At 44.7% G+C, this 18913-nt stretch overlaps 1 protein-coding gene across 2 annotated transcripts in view; it reads left to right on the forward strand.

Annotated features, from left to right (window-relative positions):
• The first annotated feature begins 2088 nt into the window (after nt 1–2088).
• igsf3 (immunoglobulin superfamily, member 3) overlaps nt 2089–18913 on the forward strand; it is a 78672-nt gene continuing 61847 nt past the window's right edge. The window contains exons 1-2 of one of the 2 annotated variants that reach the window (XM_034573685.1): nt 2089–2738; nt 2836–3116. In XM_034573685.1, the coding sequence (XP_034429576.1) occupies nt 3074–3116 (43 nt within the window). In that variant the 5' untranslated portion in view covers nt 2089–2738; nt 2836–3073. Of the gene's footprint in view, nt 3117–18913 lie in introns of both variants that reach the window. The other variant, XM_034573684.1, reaches the window with a different exon arrangement.

The raw sequence follows: 18913 nt of genomic DNA on the forward strand, positions 1-18913 counted from the left end.
AGAGGGAAAAGAAGAAATCCAATAAATCATTCACATACTTTTGAGTCATACTATGAAAATGTTTGTATGATGAAACCACTGTTCAAATCTCTCTCTTTCTCCACATGGAGATTCCCTCAGCTGACAACATCTCAACACATAACGCTGTAGGGACGCTGAATTATTAACATCTTAAAAAAAAAGAAAGATGCTCGGCCATGTGCGAGTCTCATACAGCTCTCAACAGTTATGAAGGACACTCCTAAGAAGGCTCTGGCAATCAAGTCTTGTTTCGGAGATGGACCCTGTTATGAAGTGCATTCAATGCAGACTCCGCTGTTTCCATGGAGACCTGTTGTGATCCCCCAGCATCCACTGCACTTGCAGACATTCCTCTGACGTCTTTGCTTTTTTCTCAGAGCAAACATACCCGAGGACGGTTGCCAAAATTGACCCGCGGGGTCAAAGGGGATCTCATCTGTAGTACTGACATGATGCTCGGCTCTAACAATGTTACTGCTGCCTTCTCGCCTCCTGCCAGTGAGAACGGTGCCATAACTCGGCCATGCAACGAGGAGCCACGCAGCGGAGAGCCGGGCTAATTTTAGGCGCAGTAATATGTAGACCAGGTGTAATGCACATGGCCTACCTAGCCAGCTCTGTTCCACTGTGTATTAATTCAGCAGCGTTGGACTCGGAGAAGCTGAGCCAATAGGCCACATACATCACAAGTGTCTACTCCCATTCTGGCTTACTTTTTTTTCTTGCAGCAACGTCTGCTAAGCCTTTGTTTTTCCTATATAAACATGCTAAAAGCTGTCTCTCTTCCTCCGTTAATACCACGACACTTTTAGACAGAAGGAGGGACAAACAGAGGCGATATATATATTTATATATCTATATTTCTCCCCATTAAAGTGTTTGCTTAACTCTTATTCATATGTGAGGCTGTGGTTCATAAACGAACAGTATTCTGTAAACATCTCTCGTGGTGCCTCAGGAACCAAACTCATTGCGGCCGTTGTTCAGGAAGTTTTTATCTTCGCTGAGATCTATGAACACAGCAAAAGGGAGAAAACAAATCATTTCTACTGCTTCCAAAAATAAAAACAGTATTCATGTTGCAATCAGAGAGTGTTCGGAACTTGAAATTCCCAGTCGATTAAAAAAAAAAGTCTACCAGATGGGTCTATTGCAATTACTTTTTGTGTGCACATTGCAAAGGCCTGCTCATTTATTTATTCATGTATTACACAGGAGGGAGCTTCGGGTTCCTTTAAGTAGGAGCTTCCACATTTCTGTCCTCTCCCAAACGCCGTGCTCCTTTTTCACAGCTTCACACCAAAGCAGTATTATCTCACTGTGCTATTTTCTGTCTCCCAGCAAACTCCCATTCACCCTATGTCTATTTTGAGAGCCACCTAATAATGCACCGAGAGTCTGGCGAATCAATAAATCCTGTGCACGTGTCAAAGCGATGCTTATCGGAATCAAAGGGGGGGTGAAATTTGCAACTTGCAACCTCTGAGAGGTGAACTTTGACGCATTGTTCTGATGTCAGTGACAGTTCCCAAACAGAGTGGCACCTCATTATGTCGCCTGCCAGAGGTGTGTGTGTGTGTGTGTGTGTGTGTGTGTGTGTGTGTGTGTGTGTGTGTGTGTGTGTGTGTGGAAAGAGGAGCTGCGAGTGATATGAAATATTCTGTGACTGCTGGGTAAATTATGCATGAGAATGAGACTTTTTGTGTGATCAGCATGTGACAAGTAAACATCATTAATAAAAAAGACTCATATTTAAAAAGGATTTGTTTCTTTTTCCTCTCAAAAATAATTACCCACATGCCAGATAATATGATTTTGTGCCAGCCGCACAAGGTTGCTCAACTTCACCCCTGCAAATACAAACTGGTGTGAGCTTGAAAGCCTTAATTACCCTCCACTTCACTTAACCCATTCAACGCACATGGCCTAGAATTTAAATCCAGACATGCAGATCTGTCCTCCAGTGGACGGTGTCCCACACTGCCGGCCGGGGCGTGGTCTCCTCTGATAGGAGGGTGGGTGGGGGCAGAAGTGCAGCAGCACGCCGATAAGTTTTCAAACTACCGGACATACGGAGGTGGTTCTCCAGGCAGGAAACAGGGAAGTACAGAGGCTGGAAGGAATCTGTTACTTCAAAGCATTCGTCAGACGGATCCTAATTACGCAGCAAGTGTTTGAACGCATGAGTAAAGCTGCTTTTTTTTTTTAAGGGGCTCTTGTGCGTAAATTGAGTCCTTTTTAAAATTAGGACACATTGGCTCAAGAGAATTTAGTGAGAAGTCGGTGTTTGGGGAGTTGAACGTGTTCATTGATTAATCAGATTTATTGTGTGCGCGCACAAAGCCTTGTCTGTTCATCTGGAGCGCCCGCCCACTGGGCTTTCTGCGGAGCGATAGCAGGAGACTGATGATCGTCTCCGGGATTCGCCGTGGAGAGAGCTGGAGTCTGCTTGGACTGACGATCTGCTCTCCCATCACCAGAGACGGAAGCGAGGGCTCATTTCCAGTCTGACCACCGGGACTTTCACATTCAGTGCACGAGGCTGCGTTGAATCCCAGCATCTCCGATCACGCACAGGTTACTCTTTGACTTTTGCCTTTTTTTTTTGGTACCGAATCGCCTCCGCAGTCTCGGTGGATGCGTAAACGCGGAGTGGGTTGGGTCGCCCGGGCGCCTGGCGTACGCACACGTCGTCAGCGGTGAAAAAAGCGAGATAGGTGAGGGTGAGAGAGGCAGACAGAGAGAGAGAGAGAGAGAGAGAGAGGGGGGGGGAAGCTCCTGCTCCTGCCCAGCTGAGGTTTTTTTTATTTTCAGCAGGAGGAGGACACGGAGAGGTGAGTCGGACACTCGCTGGCAAACCCGCCGGTCTCTCCGGCTCTGGGGCTCAGGACAGGCTTTCGTTCGCCTGGGATTCGCAGACCTTCCTCCTCTTCCTGATCCAGGGGGAACCAGCGGTTTACACCACATTGTCAAACCCCCGGCCAGACGCCGCCTCCTCCGTCTAAAGGGAATAGCTGTTGTTGGAAGTGAATCTGCGGGGCAACACCACACAATGGCAACCGGTGCGCTCCTGCTGCTCGCCTGTGCGCTGCTCGGTAAGTCACCTGGAGGAAAGAGAAGCTGCTGTCAGATTAATAATCTGTTAGATTAATGAGGGGGGACCTGCGTGTACTGACACACACACACACACACACACACACACACGTGTTTGAGACGGTTTCAGTGGAGAGCAACTACTAGTCATCATGAGTCAGGTGGATGTAGGCTACATCGATAATCGCTGCAATAATAACAGATGCCTATGAACAGCTGTGTGTGTTTGTGTGTGTGTGTGTGTTGAACTAGGTTAATGTCACGTTTAGACTTTAGCCAGATTAACCCTGCACAGTCTGACCTCCTGCGTTGTGAAGTGCAGCTTGTGGCAACCTGATATTGTCTGTAATTAACCCACACACATGCATACGTACACACCAAGATCACACACACACACACTCACTAACACATGCATCATAGACACACCTGGATCACACCTCAGCAACACCCCCGGGGTATGAAGTCATCCAGTGTGTGTGTGAAGACACCCAGTGCCTGCTTTGTTGTGCAGTTGGCACAGTTAGTCATGCCTCCAGGTGAAGAACACACACTACGTGTTCCAACGATGACACTCTGTGACACGTTCAAACCTTCATACGGGCATGACTGCTGACACACACATAGATGCATAAGGTACATCCTGTCTGCGAACTGTCCCAAACAAACACCAGATGGCCCTTTCTGTTCCTGGATTGGGAGGCCTGTGGGTGCTGCTGGGGGACAGTGGAGGGAGGCGGGGGTGGGAGTGGAAGTCGGCCCACTGGAGGCCCCCACTTGGCCAAGAGGATTACCGGCCTGCGCCTTGATTCACGTTCCCTTTTCAGAAGTCACTGTCACCGGGATGGGGGGGGGGCCGCAAATGAGTTTTGCCATGAAGAACGTGAGAGGCATTGTTCGCTGTACAGTAGGGAAGAATACACACACACACAATTCAGATCCTATCTACAGTGTGGGCAGAATAACGGAGGGGTTTTCAAATTACGTAATAACAATGAATCATGTGGTAAAATGAAAAGCAGTTTGAGGCGGTCAGGAACAGTTCAGGTGTTGGGAAAGAGCCGTTTTTTGTTCAAAGTGTACCTCGGTGTCGATCTTGGCATGAATCACAAGGGGACTCGCGATATTTTTAATAACATTGTAATGTGTTTCCGGCATTATTGTTGACACGAGGCTCACAATTCTGCCATTTGAGATATGCTGCATCCTCTTAAACTTGAAAATCTGCAAGAAAAACCTGAATCTAAAACCATCACATCATCCTCGTAAAAAAAAAGACCAGAGATCCGTCTCAAGGAAGAGTACAGAGCCAATGCTCCAGTAGTACAGTATTATGGCCTCATTTAAACTCTCCTAGAGGTAGCTGCAAACACACACACATCTGTGTTAAGGGAGATATGTGTGTGCGTCAGATTTGTGCCACATCTCTCATGTGTCAGCAGTCACACGTTTGCACTCTCATTTGCTTGTTGAAATAATAAAGAGGTGGATCAAAGCTGTGTTATATGGCAACTGCACACGTCATTGCTAAACCCAGGGGTGCCACTTAGGCAAATCTTATATCGTGGCTGATTTATGGTGCTGAGTTTGCAACCAGGTGTGAGCGGGCATGCTTATGTGTGGCATATGATATAAGGCATATAAAGGAGTTGCCTGGAGGAACGAATGTTTATTAGGTTTACAAACAGGATGCCGTCCTGTGCCCCCACAGAGAGTGAGAAGGCATCGTTGTGCACGTTCTGGGTTTTGCTGCCATTTGTGTGTGAGTGCGCTTGAAATGGAGGGAGCCAACGCAAAGTACCCAAGACATCCCGGGTTTATATAACTAAATTGAAAGTGTAATATGTGTGAGGCTGGCTGGTTTAACTGTGAAATGCCTGAGTGGTTTCCATTTACCGGGCCTGACATGAGAGTAGCCTGCAGTCGCCCAGGTTGTGATGAGCTGCCACTGGTCCTGTTTATCAGCTGGTCTCAGAGCAGCTCTCGCATTATGCATGGGAAAAAAATCTTAAAGCTTATGTCTGTCAAGATGCACATTCTGCCACTTGCAGGTTACTCATGCGTGTGTCATAACGTGATGTTTTAATATACCTCGATTAGCGCTGCCCCCTCGATGAGACAGGTGCTGTTTTCACCCTGTTGATACAGTTACTGAATATCTTATGGATGGATTTGCACAAATCTACATGAGAGGGTTGGTGGTTGGGGAGAGGAAGAAGAGGGATTGGATAATATTTGGGTGTGGCAGTGGGCGAGGCCTTTGTTCAAAAGATGCATAACATAACCAACACGCATAAAGAAACACAGCTGCACCTTTTGTGTCCCTATAGTCAGTCCTATGCTACCAGTGATTTAGCAAGTTTTGCTAATTTGCTACAAACCATTAACACTCTAAATAACATGCCCAGAATTTTCCACGCCCTGCAGTCGCATTTACAAAAATTTACGCTTTATTTTTACTTGCATCCTGTGGTTTCATTTACATATCTAGGAGATGAAAATATATCTGCAGGCTTGCCTCATGTCTGCATTCTTTTTCATGATGTATTATTATTTAAAATCAAGGCACAACAGCAGAGCTTCAGTAAAACTGGAGTTTTAAAATATGCTGCGGGCTCGATGTTCACTGTGATGGAATAAACACAACTCAGGACTCCATAAAGAAGTGCATGAAAACCAGTGACCATCTTACTTCTGCCGTCATCCACCTCCATTCTTTTCACTCTTGTGACAGGATGCTTCCTCCTGTCTTTCTTTTATTGAGATTTTTGATTCTGCTCCGACGGGGAAAGAATAACCTGTTATCCCGGTTCATTACAGCACACTATTGATTAAAAGAAGTTTTAAGTAGTTGTTGTAACACTGTCAAACTTTGTGCTTATTGGCAGACAGATTATAAAGCGAGCTCTGCATAATTGCCCCAATCAAACGGCATAAAGGTACTTAAGAGCTCATTTCCATTTTAGGCGTAACTGCTGTGCCAGGTTTTTTATTTTTTCCCAAAACATTTGCACAAAGTAGGAATGGCAGCACTTATAGCCACTCTGATTTGATTGTTCGTGTGGTGCTGTGACAATTGCCACAAATGCTCTAAAGTAGTTTGGATTTAAATCATCTTGTTTTCCATTTTGGACAAACTAATTAAAATGCGTACTCTGAATTATGTGAAACAACTTCCAATATAATTAATGGTGAAAGAAATTAATAATCGTGCGTATGGAATGGACTCATCTGGATAATTGCGTGTAGCTTTGACATCTAGTATTTAGACAGAAAATGCTGCCACTAAAGCTCCTGAAACACTTCGTCAGTTTTCCGGCCGATACTTCTGAGGTATTCTGATGTCATCGTGTTACATCACGCTGCTCCAAATTCGCATAAATCTCCCTTAGCGGCTAGTCAAAGTAGCATGGTTCCCTGTTTTATGACATAGATATATGAAGGGGAAAATGATCTAAATTGAGGTCAATTAGAAATCAAGGCGATGTTAAAAGAAGTAAGATACACGGGTCATAGTTATTTCTGTTGTCTTCTCAGCCTTTAATGGTCATGGGAATGTTGAGGTCAACTCCGAGGCATTTGTCAGAATTCTGAGTTTGCAGTGCCACTCCCGGATGCACACCCCCAGCCTCTCCTCTGTCCCAAATAAGAATGACAGCTGAAAAGCACCCCCCCCCCACCTCAGAATGACAGGGATTTTTTTCTTTTGTGTGTGGTCAAGCCCAATGCGTCTTCTGGCCGCACATCTTGACTCAGCTGTTACCACAGTAGGGATGATTTCCATGTGTTTGTCAGCCTCAGCTGACACAGGAGAGAGTGCTGTCTAGACAGAGAAGCAAAATGCAATAACTCACTGTCACGCTGTTTGTGTAGGTGTTCCGTGTACATGATGCTGAAAAAAGTTTGTTGTGTTCGCGACCTGATTGTCCCAGGTTTTGTTTCTCATTATTTGTGTCTGTTATTGTCACCAGAAACAGGGGACCCGCTTCCCTCTGTTGGGGGGAAATATGGACTTGTGCAGCTGTCTGACTGTGCTGCTGTTTGCTCCCCTTGTTATTTTCTGTGCCTGCTATAATCTGAAGTTGTACGCGGGCTTGTTTGCATGATAAGCATTAGACCCACGCCGTTGTGTATACCGATGACAAGACGCCTTTTTTTGTATTTGTTTTTTATACCATAACAATCGTCGACTCAACTGACAAAATGACTGTTAGCCGTGTGGTAAGTTTCCAGTAAATATCCACTATAGCTGGGATGCATAATGACAAGGCAGCCAGACGTAGGTCAGTGTTCTACTGGACTGAGACATCTTGTTAGTCATGGATCAATAGAACTGGGTGAGGAGTGGGTCATTGTGCTCACACGGGTGTGTCATGTGCTCGAGCACAAGTCAAACGTTGGCTATCACTGTGTAATGCCAATAGGCAAAGTAAGTCCCTCAAATACAGACTTCACAGTCTGCTACAGAAAGTCACACCCAACTACCACTGCAGTTTTACTACGACTGCCTTCACTGCTCCCTCCTCACTCTCAGGCCCTGTTCAGACCTGGTCTTAACATCTGTCCTGAGAGATCAGATCACAAGTGGTCAACACAAAGAGTGTTCACACCTTTTTGTTAAGAGCCGTCTCTTCTCATCAATGTTGTAAGTATTATTTTTTTTGAATGTGCTCTGTGACTCGCAGCATCTATTGCACTTCTGTCCTGTGACCATTTGTGATCGGATCTCACTTCCCTGCTCAAGATGCAAATAATCACGTACGTCATTTGTGTTCAAGAAGACCAAATAATGTTGTTTTTACCCAGTCTGACTTTACAGTTGTGTCTAATGACAATGTTTGTGCGTGTGAAAATAAGACAGAGCGGAGTCTGGAGGGACTGAATGAATGATTGATTGTGAAGCTATGAAGAAAGATTTGACCAATTTAAGTGAAATGTATCGGCCATCATTTGGTTATCAGTGTTGATATTGTGGTGGATGCCACAAACAAATCAACATATAGACTGAGAAATGCAAAGATACATTTACATTGTCATGGATATGAGACATTTAGCTGAGTAGGCGGTCCTTCGTGTGGCCCAGGACGGATTTGCATTCACACATAGCAAAGAATGTGAACTCAGACCACCTCTGAATGTCGTCGACCTCTCAAACGCATCTCAGGATGCATTTAGGTGCGTTCACTCCTGTACCACTTGTGATGGGATCACTCAGGATGGATGTTAACAGCAGGTCTATACAGGGTCTCCGTCCTCTCGCAGATAAAACCGCTTAAAAGGAATAAAAGTGCTCTTCCTCGAGCGGAGCCTTGAAGAGATCAAGGAAAAGTCTGGAAACAATTTGCGATCGAACCGACTGAACTTTATTGGTAACTGAGCCGTAAATCAAAAGTTGGTTGTGGGATAATCTCTGCCGCTCTTCTCCTGCAGTGTCTGTGTGAGGTTTCTTTTTGTTTTAGTGACGATCCTCCCCCGTGTCCCAGATCTGAGCTGTAGCCTCTCTGCACTTCGCATGTGGAGATGAGTGACTGTGTGAAGTGTAACAAAGTTCTTGAGGGAGACTTCCTGCCTGCCACAGTGAATCAGTGAAGTGGCTGTAGCCGGAGACAGAGCCGAGGCAGCGTCTGCTTTGTGTTTGATTTTTTTTGGCTCCGCAGCAGCACCTTTTGGTTTAACCGTCGGGACTGTCCCACGTCACAATGGCAGCGCCTGCTCACCTCCTCACGCCCGACACCCTTATCTTGTGTTTTGTGATAACAATGCGACAACTGACCTTTAGGTATTCAGTTTGTAAACCGTTAAAAGTGTTCTTAAGGTGCGATTTGCATGGATCTCTGCCTCATCTCACTCTCGCACTTAAAAGGTACTTCAGCTGCCTCCTCCTCCTCCTCCTCCTCCTCTTGTGAGTAGCCCCTGACCTCCCTCCCCCCCTCCTTTCCAAACAATACCAGGCCCAACCTCCTTTTCAAAGAATACTAATTAAAAACTGCCCTCAAGTGATTCAAGCCAGATATTTTCTCCTCCTGTTCAGCGTTGAAGGAAGAATCTGCGTTTAACGGCCACATTTACCTTGGACTTTTTATGAGCAGCACCTTCCTTGACCAATTAAAAGTCCAACCCAGCCCCCTTCCCTCTGGGGAGTTTGTCTGTTCCTCGCACCTCCTGCGGTTGTGTGACGGGAATGATGATTACTGACGAGAGGACTGCACTTAACTCCCCCCCCCAACAGATACACTCACACTCACACACACAGAGCTGCTGTCCTTCACTGCAGCCACCACTCTCCCCCGTCCCTGCTCGATCCTCAACACGAGCAGATCCCACGCTGGTGGGATACACACCAGGTGCCGTAACTATGACGACAAGCTCCCCACCTGCACACGGCTGATGATCCATATTCTATGATGGTGTTTATGTTAAAAGAATACTTGCGTGAATAAGTGTCTAAATATATGCAACCCCCCCCGTGGCATTATTTTTAGTTAGTGTGATTGTTTCCCACTTTACACCTAAAACAAGAAAAGGAATGTGTGCATGTTGTGCGTGTCTTTGCTGCTTATACATAAATGCATGAATATACAAGTCTGTGCATTTTACTGCCTGAAAGACCAAATGACTGACAATGGAAGGAAAAAGGTCTATTTGAAGTACACTAATTAATAGTTAATTAGTTTTCTTTCCAATCTGCAGCTTAATGCACAAACGTGGGAAGTGATAGCAAGCTGCCAGTCATACACAAACTAACCACTGTACATAAAGTAGATACAGCTGTCAGGCTTAATTGTTAAGCACAAGATGGATAATGAATGAAGATAGTGGAATGTTTTTATTGCCTGTTTCCTTTTTCTTTTAGCGACAACTACCACAAAAATTCTGCAAAGCGTCCTTTAAGAGTTGCTCATGACAGGATGAGGATGGAGCTTTTAAATTTTTTCCTGTCTTGTCTGGATGAAAGTTTTGGTTGGGTGAGATTTGAGACCACAGCTCTTTGTCCTTCAGCGAGAGAGAGTGAGTGGGGGATGTGTCTGTTAGTGGGGGGAGGCCTAGAGGGGGTCAGATAGCTTAGGGTTGGGGGTTGGGGAGATGAGGTTAGTGGGGTAGCAGGTGTCCATATATAGAGTTAATGGATCTGGCGAAGGGCGTGGATGGAGGCGCGTAATGTACTGTGTGTGCGTGTGCGTGTGCGTGCACAACCAGTCTGTCAACTTTGTCTTTGTTCCTTATCATTCTAACCTTTCTGCCTCACCCACTCTTATTATAAGCAGAAATAAACAGTCGATGAGATAAGGTCCATATTTTTAATTAAAATATTATTGTTAAGTTTAACCACAAACCTAAGCACTTCAGTTTGGCACAGACAGTCCTGTTAGTATCCATCACACACACACACTTACTGTAACCATCTGTCACTCTGTAATTGTTTACCAATATAGATTTGGCAAAAATCAATTTACTCTTGGCAGCAGCCATTTTGCATATATATACTGTATATGCATGTGTGTGTATATACTCTGTAAATAATTATATTTGATATGGTGCTATTGTCCAGATGATGAGTGTAGAGTGGTTCAGTGTAGTTTGGAAAATTGGTTTCTTTTTTATTCCAGTGATCTATGAAGCTGAGTTTAAAAGCACGTTGACGGCAGCATTCATGGGGAAAATGATGGAGAGTGTAATTACCTCCTATATTCAGCTCATGGATTTCTTTCTCTTAATTGATTGCTCACAACTACTGGGTTTAGTTCTTGTTTTCCCATTAAGAACAATACACACTATTTTTGAATACATGATATAGTGCGTGTACTTGTACTTCTTTCTTTGTGAGGTCATGTTGAGCATAGACATTACGGCATGGAGACATTTTGGTGAAAGTGAGGACCGACCAAAATGTCCTCACTTTCCCCAAAATGTTTTTTTCAAAGGGTTGTTTGAGGATTAAGTTACTTTTGGTGTTAGAATTGGGTTCAGGTCAGAGTAAAGGTGATTTATAGTCTGTTGCACTGTGTGACGTACATTTCACAGTCCAACCATGTCTGCAAGGGTACACATGGACCGCTATGCGAACGTCTACGTGCAGCTCAAAGGTTGTGACTGCGATGACTGTACACATCAACTGCGCATGCTATATCATGTTGTTTGATACTTCCCAGTCCAGCTGGTGGCGTGCTCTTGATTTGTTTGCAAAAAAGAGGAGAAGATGATGAAGAACATACACGCTGGTTTTGAAGAAAGGCTGTGTGAGAAGATCTGCTGGAACTCTCATTTGTACAAGCCAACTTTGAAGGAGTATAAAGAGACACAAATAGCAGCTATTCTTGGTTATGCTGCAATGGAATGGAATGTGGGATCTGGTTCACATGCTTGGAACACCAGGCCGATGCAGTCCATCGTTTGAGAAACACGGAAAGTATGGTCAACCCTTTTAGGGTAAGGGTTAGGGTTTTACTTGTGATGGTAGGGGCTTAGTGAACGCATTATATGTCCAACAATGTGTGTGGAATGGCCTGTGTGGAAGAATGACAGTGCTACCCAGCTGCAATATTTATTCCTTACTTAAGATTTTTCCGTCGATATGTTGCTGTAGCTTTGCCATATGTGACGATGGTGTAGTGACTGCACAAGCTCACTTTGTTGACTAGAGCTGCAGGCTGCAAAACAAGGGTCATGTAATGATTCTCTAACAAATCTCAAAACTGATCATGATTACCCTCAAGTGGAGGGGACGGAGCGGTACAGCAACATATAGCATTTGAGAACCAGTAGCTTTGCCAGATGAGGAGGAGGAAAACTATTTCTGACATCGGTAATGAGAATTTTGATCGAAAAATGTTTGAAGAAAAGGTTATTTAAAAGGATGAGGAGAAATCGCTGTTGGGCTGATTATCTATCCGTTTGAAACGATCACCCAGGATCAAACAATGACAATTCAAAAGCTGTTTCACGTCCAGCAGGAAGGAAAAGCGAAGCAGCTGAGGGTGTAGGAGGGAGTGTGAAGAGGCAGCTGTTCAGCGGAGAAGGATAGATTAATATCTGCTCTTTGCTGTTGACACTATCAAAAATACTACATGCACCGGAAATGGAATGGAGAAAATATGAATCAGACCATGCAGACCAATCACATTTGTGCTCAGCATGCACAGCCCCTACACTTACACAGTAACATTTATAGCTTGGAGGCCACGGACACCTCCTGCGTACTGTATCACACTGGCACAGAAGAATGAATTAGCCTTGGGAACCCCCCACTGCGTCCATCCTGGTATCACCAGCTGGTTATGCGCAACAGCACAGGTGGGGTCATGACTGTTGTAGCCCAGGGGGCCCATAAATTAGAACCAGTTAGCACGGAAGGAGCCGAGGACAACATGACCCAGGTGTGGCACGGAGCACGAGCCCCTAGAATTGAGACCTGGATTTGAATCCCAAAAATTGGAGGCTTGACTCGGACTTGACTGCTGAGAGACTTGAAAGCAGAATGAGTCATGTCCTGTGTTTTTAAAGCCGTTGCAAAAATCCTTCTCTTATCATCTGAATCTGGTTATGAGGCCGCAGCGAGCACCCGCTTGGCTTATCATAATCACAAAACTGGAAACAGATGGAACCTGTTATGTTCAACAGTTTCAAATCTTTTTCTTTCCTACTGAAAACAGTAACTTCTTGAAGTCCTGCTGTGACCCCAGAACATAACCCTCTGTAGAAACTTGTTGATTTTATATTTAAATATGAGTACGGATTAGACAAACAAGACATCACGTTTTAATTAGTGGGCGACGGAGGTGCTCGTAGGTGGATCTCGTTGCCAACGGGCACAGCCAGGCTAGTTGTTCTACCCTGTTTCCAGTCTGCTAAGGGCTATAAACTAACCAGATGGCTCTAGCCTTATGTTTACCTGGAAAGAAAGTGAATGAGCTATATCCCTTCCCCGAAATGTCAAAACTATTTCAGCTCTGTCCCAGTTCTGGCAAAAAGAAGAAGCCAAAAAGAAGAACTACGCAAGATATTTGCTTGTGAACTCTTTGTTCCCTAGCACAAGATGGAGTGAGCCTCAGAGGAGGGATGATTGTACAGTATAATCATGCACTATACATGTGTGTCTGTTTGTCTAGGTGCAGTTCTCTTTCTCTGCCCCCTGGCGGAGTTTCCTCCTTTCTAAGACACTCAGAAGTGCGATCGCCTTTCTCATGTCATGTTCGATGTCACAAATGCAAATGAGAAGCTCTGTCACCTCACCGACTTGCCAGTGTTGCATCTTAGATATGCCGTAAAATGATTAAAAAAACATGACGTCTATAAACCTTCATGGCTGTTTGCTCGCCAATGCCTGGAAGTTCAATGGCTGTTGTGCCGGAAAAAGGTGCAGCATCAGTGTCTAGACTGAAGAAGAAGAAGTCGTGGTCGATTAATAACCTGAGTCGAGTGACTGCCGATTGTATGCATTCCCATTGCAGACCACAGCCAGATATTGGTGGGTTTTTAGACCAGTGTGAAAAGGGCTTTAGTGAAATTTTCCCTCAGTGTAACATCTTGTAATCTTTGCCTCTTCACCATTCGCATCGCCTGCCTCTCTTTACTTGAGCAGCACGATAGCATGCAGCGTGCCGGCTTCGTCTTCCCACTCTATGAACGCTCCTGTACTCGCTCGTTCTCCCTCTGATTAAAGCTGCGTGGGCGTAATGGTCAGTTGCTCTAAGTGTGTGTCAGCTGTTAAAGTGGCCTGCTAGCCTGTCTAACTGGCCCTCTAATGGAAGTGAGAACACTTGGTCTCTCTTTTATGCTTTATGAAACATAGACTGTGTGTCGCATCTGTTTCCCTGTTGACTGGCTTCCAGCAGCTAGGTATTTTTTTGGAAATCGTGATTCTTATTCTCACAGACAGAGTTGCACTCATTTGTATGTTGGCATGTATTTCAAGGTGACACGACGATTCGGTGCAGTGTACAAAGACAGAGAAGCCAAATATTCTCTGTGTGTGTGAGAATTTGTACAGTTTCTCACACCAGGATATTATGTTGCTTTCAGACATGTACTGAACTCGGGACATTCTCCTGAGTTTTTCTTGCCAGCCCCCTGGTCAAATTTCCAGAGAATGTCAGAGTGAGACCATGTGAGAATACAGCAGGTGGGCGTGTTGATGCACCTGTCGGACGCAAAGTTGAAAAAGACAAAAAGAATATGAATATTTTAGGATGAAAATAAGGTTCCTGTCAGAAGATGCACACAAAGATGAGATTTGAGGGATTTTGGTGATTAGAATTGACGCCTGTGTCGATGTGATGTAAACAAAAACACATATCTGCAGCAGAATTTATACGTCATGTCCTGCCTCCATGTTTTATCTGGACGCCACCCCTCGCCTGAATGATTTCCTGTTGTTGTGAGAGCTGTTGTCGGTCTCCTGGATAAACTCCCGCTGAGTTCTTCATATGTGAAACTTTGTCTGAAAACAGCTTATGCACAAATTCACATGAAGCACAGCGGTGCCCATTTAAAAAAATGGGCAATTATGATTTTGTAGGCCAAAATATAATGAAATGCATGGAGGTTTATTTCATTCCGGGAGTTCAAATGGTACCATGACCACATCCTGTTAAATGTTAGGGTCTCCTCTTTCTATCGCTTTCATCTTTCTCCCTCCTCTCTTCCCTCACCTTGGAATCTCTCTGTCTCCCTCTCTTGCTCTCTCTCTCTGGTAATGATGTTAACGGGGTCAACTGCTTTTCGGGGCCTAAAGGGAGAAAGGCGCCGAGTGATTTTTGGAGACTGGTTAAACCAGCTTTGAGAAGTGTGCAGAGGAAAACACTGTTCTTCCTTTCTCTCCAGCGTTTAATTCTCTCTGTAATACACTGCGTTTATATGCTGCACAAAAGTGAGTGGCACATAAATTCACTTAGCTCTGTGCACTTTTTTTGTGGTGTTCGGCACCCCGGAGGCAGCTGTCGTTTTCTCTTTAGCTTCTCCCTCTTCTCCCTATTTTTCCTCTCCGCTCGCCATGCGTGCAATCCTTTCCTCGCCTCAGCGCTACCTCGCCGTCTGAGAATCTTCACAAGATTTCAGATCTGTAGGATGAGTCTGAACTTCCCTTGGGGAGACGGGACATTGACTGGGTCCAAGTTGGCTCATAATTAATTCATCTCTCACTGGCTGTAGCTGCTGCCGTTCCACTGCTCTTTAACTTCCCCCTGAAAGTTTGTGCAGAGAAGTTTTGAGTTGAGGGCTTACTGTCCATTCATGCCTTTTTTAAGAGTATTTCTCAAAAGTAAAAACTGGCCAGAATCAACAATATAGAGTTACCAATATCTTTTTGTTTTTCTTCTTTTTTTTTTCCTTATAAAAGGCCCTAAAAAGTTTCTTTCAGATCTTTAAGTATTTCTCTTTTATTTAATATTAATGATAGAATCAGTAACAAGTTAGAGTTCCGAATGAATAACAATACCAACCAACCATTATGTTCCTGAATACTGATTGGTTCATGGAAACGCATGAAGTTCAAACCTCGAGATTTTTATTGTTGTTATAAATCCTGTTCCTATTCTTCCTCGTGGACTATTTGGACCATGTGAAGCAGCTTTCGAGCAGCCGGGCAGAGGAGGTCTTGGATTGTAAAGAGGTAACAAGACCGTGGCTGGGCTGGTTGGGGCCAGTCCCATTGCTGAGGGCCCAGTTGGTCACCGATTTGCTGTTGTGCCTGTTGCCACTGGTACAGCGCCCCGGACGCCTGTGTATTCAAAATTTATACATTTTTACCGTTTAACAGCCCCGGTGGCTTTTCCAAACAGGAATTGCAGAGCAGCTGGACGAACGACTCATTCAATCAGAAGAGCAGTTCGGGAGCCAGAGGAGAAATGGATCGTAAACACATAGATGAGGGGAATTAAAGATATATTCTTCAGCTGGATCGTAGTCAGACACAGATGTGAGAGGAGAAGCATTTGCAAGCACTGCATTTTAATCTACTGCAGGAATGCATGTGCGCATCAGTTTATTACTGTAAACTCGCGTAATGACAGTGCCTCATAATATTCCTGCTACGTTCTCTCAAGTCAGGTTAAAGGTTATTGATCGATTGCAGGTTTCATGGCAGAGCTTGAGGCCCACAGCGTTGAAAAAAAAAATCTGTAAAATTGACAAATGAAAAAAAAAAATCTATAAATAAATTCACAGTTCAGCTCAATGTTAAAGTGCTGAAAAAATACTGAATGTATCAAGTGTCCAAATCTTTCCGAATTGGACACTACACGCCTGGCAAGTGTGAGCCCGATGAGATGAACGTTTCTCGAGAGACAGATATTTCTGGAATTAGCAGATAGATTAGTGGATAGCTGGAAGGGAGAGAGGCTCAGGTGATCATCTCCGCTGTGCTCACGGATAAGGTCTGAGTCGGAGGGCTTGTTGCTCCCAAAGCAGACAGAGGCGCAGGTGGTGGGGGTGCTCTCAGTGGTACGTCTGTGGAGCCCGCTGAGGGAGGGAGGGTGGAGGGAGGCTCGCCTGGCTGAGCCCTGCTCACTTCAACCATTTTCAGACATGACCTGCGGGTCAAGTCCTGAGAATTGGGTCTGGAGTTTACCCATTTTGCTTTTCACACATTCACAACGCAGTGCAGACGTGTTCGCCACAGCATCAAATCCACCGCATTATTCAGGCGAGAGGTGACGCAAACTCTCTTTACATCTTCATCTGTGTCTTTTACGTGTGTGCCACCGCTTTTTCACCGGGAGATTTTTTTTTTCTGTCTTGTTTTTGCATTTTTGCATCATATATATATATATATATATATATATATATATATATATATATATATCTCAAGAAATATGAGGGCAAATGTTTATGTGTGAATGTTATTAAGACATGAAAGCAAAGCGAGAGGAAATGATGGACAGCTGGAATTCTAACATTAGCACATTTCGGCACTGCTGGATGCCCTCTGTGTCACGCTCCAGACTTTTTTATTATACACCTGCCTAGGTGTGTAATTACCATGTGTCATAGCAGAGTGATGGTGACTCGCAGGCATGGATGCTAGTGGCTTTGCTGCGGTCTCCTCTGAGAATAAGACACTGGCCACAAATGATTGGATTAGTGTTTAACCCCCCTTCCACTTAGCATAATCCTCTTTGCAGCTTTTTTCTGTGCGTGTGTTTTTGGTCATCCACTCCCATTGCTACGTATGCTCCAGCTGATGAACACCAAGGTCAGTTCGAGCGCTTCTCCGTGATCGTTCCCCATCACCTGACACTGGACGCATGTTTCCTGCGTCCAGTCAACAAGCTGAGGGAAGCATCCGGCAGCCAAGACGAGCGATGAGACACATGGGAAGGAATGCTAAAGAGAGTGAGCGCAGGAGGAGGAGAAGGGTAGCAAATCATCCACGATATGCAGAGATTGGAGACGAGTGTTAATAATAGAAAAAAATCGGAGGCCTTCTTGAGCATATCTAGGAACTCTTGGTGATCGAGGCAGCGCAGCCAGAGGTGAAGGAACGGGGGGGAGGTTGCGGGGCGCGGGATTATTGCGTAAGGGGGGTGGAATGGTGCAATCAGTTGAAGGTCTGCAGGGTTTGGTATGTCATTGTCAGCCTTTCTAAACAGCCCGCAGAGCGATGGGCACTTTGAAGTTTCGCAGAGCTGCTTAAATCCTGCCTGAAAAGACGCAGAGAACCGCAAGGCCCGGAGAACAGACAGGAATATACAGAGAGAGGGAGGGAGGGAGAGGGAGAGAGAGGGAGAGACCGGAGGGGCAGGACGGAGGGAAGGATTGATGGTGAGACAGGGTGGATGGCATTGAGACTAATCGGAAGTAAGGAGGCAACTTGTTTCAGAGGGATGACAGCAGGACGGGTCTTAGTTCAGCAATATATTTTTTTCAGTCTGTGAGTAATATGTTTCCAGCAGTTCTAGATGAGTAGCTGCAACATGAGACACGGGGAGAAGAAGACTGGGCGCCGCCAGATTAGCACTCTGACATCACAGTGAGGAAAAGCAGGGAACCAGGGGTCTGAGTCAGATTTAGACGGTTGCTCCTCTTACCTAATGCATCTCTTACTGCGCTCTGTCAGACTCAGTCAGCACGCCTCTCTGCAGACTCTCTGTCAATCTGTATGCTAACTCACTTTTTAAACGTCCGTGTGTCCAGATGTTTCACAGGCTCTGACCTCTGGGGATGAAGCAGTGTGATATGGAGGCACAGCCGGGAAGAGATGTGCAAAGTAGCTGCCGATATCGTGAACCTCATCATGGGTTTAACAGAACTCTGTAAAATTCATAATATTAAATTATAAATCATTGCACAGGGTGAAATTATTTTCAAAAATCCATTAGCTTCTCCTGCAGAGGTTGCGTGCAGAAGGTTGGGGTCTCACATCGCCCTCGTATCACGATACGATATTATTGATGTTTGTATTGTGTATTCAGGGTCGTCACACTCCCGACAGAATAACAAATCTACCTCTCCATTTTTAACAACAGAAATCTGAGGGGAAATATGAGGGTTTTTTTTTGTTAAGAACCCATTAATTTTTGGTGTGGGTCCTGATCAGGGGGAGTATCCAGAAATGTTTTCATGAATTTTTTATAACATTGCAAGATTTATTTATATATTTAGTTTGACATTTTACCTTATTACTCAGGGAGTAATTCATGGATCTTTATGGGAAAAAATATTTATTGGACTGAATTGAAGGTGACTTTGGGATCTTGGTTGTGAAAAAAGTGTTTTTTATTCATGTTTTTTATTCATGTTTTTTTCCAAATACAAACAACAGAAAACCCCAACAAATGGCCTTAACACTTTTTAATCATGTCTGTTA

This window comes from Hippoglossus hippoglossus, chromosome 21 (genome assembly GCF_009819705.1).
Source record: "Hippoglossus hippoglossus isolate fHipHip1 chromosome 21, fHipHip1.pri, whole genome shotgun sequence".
In the NCBI taxonomy this organism is placed as follows: domain Eukaryota; kingdom Metazoa; phylum Chordata; class Actinopteri; order Pleuronectiformes; family Pleuronectidae; genus Hippoglossus; species Hippoglossus hippoglossus.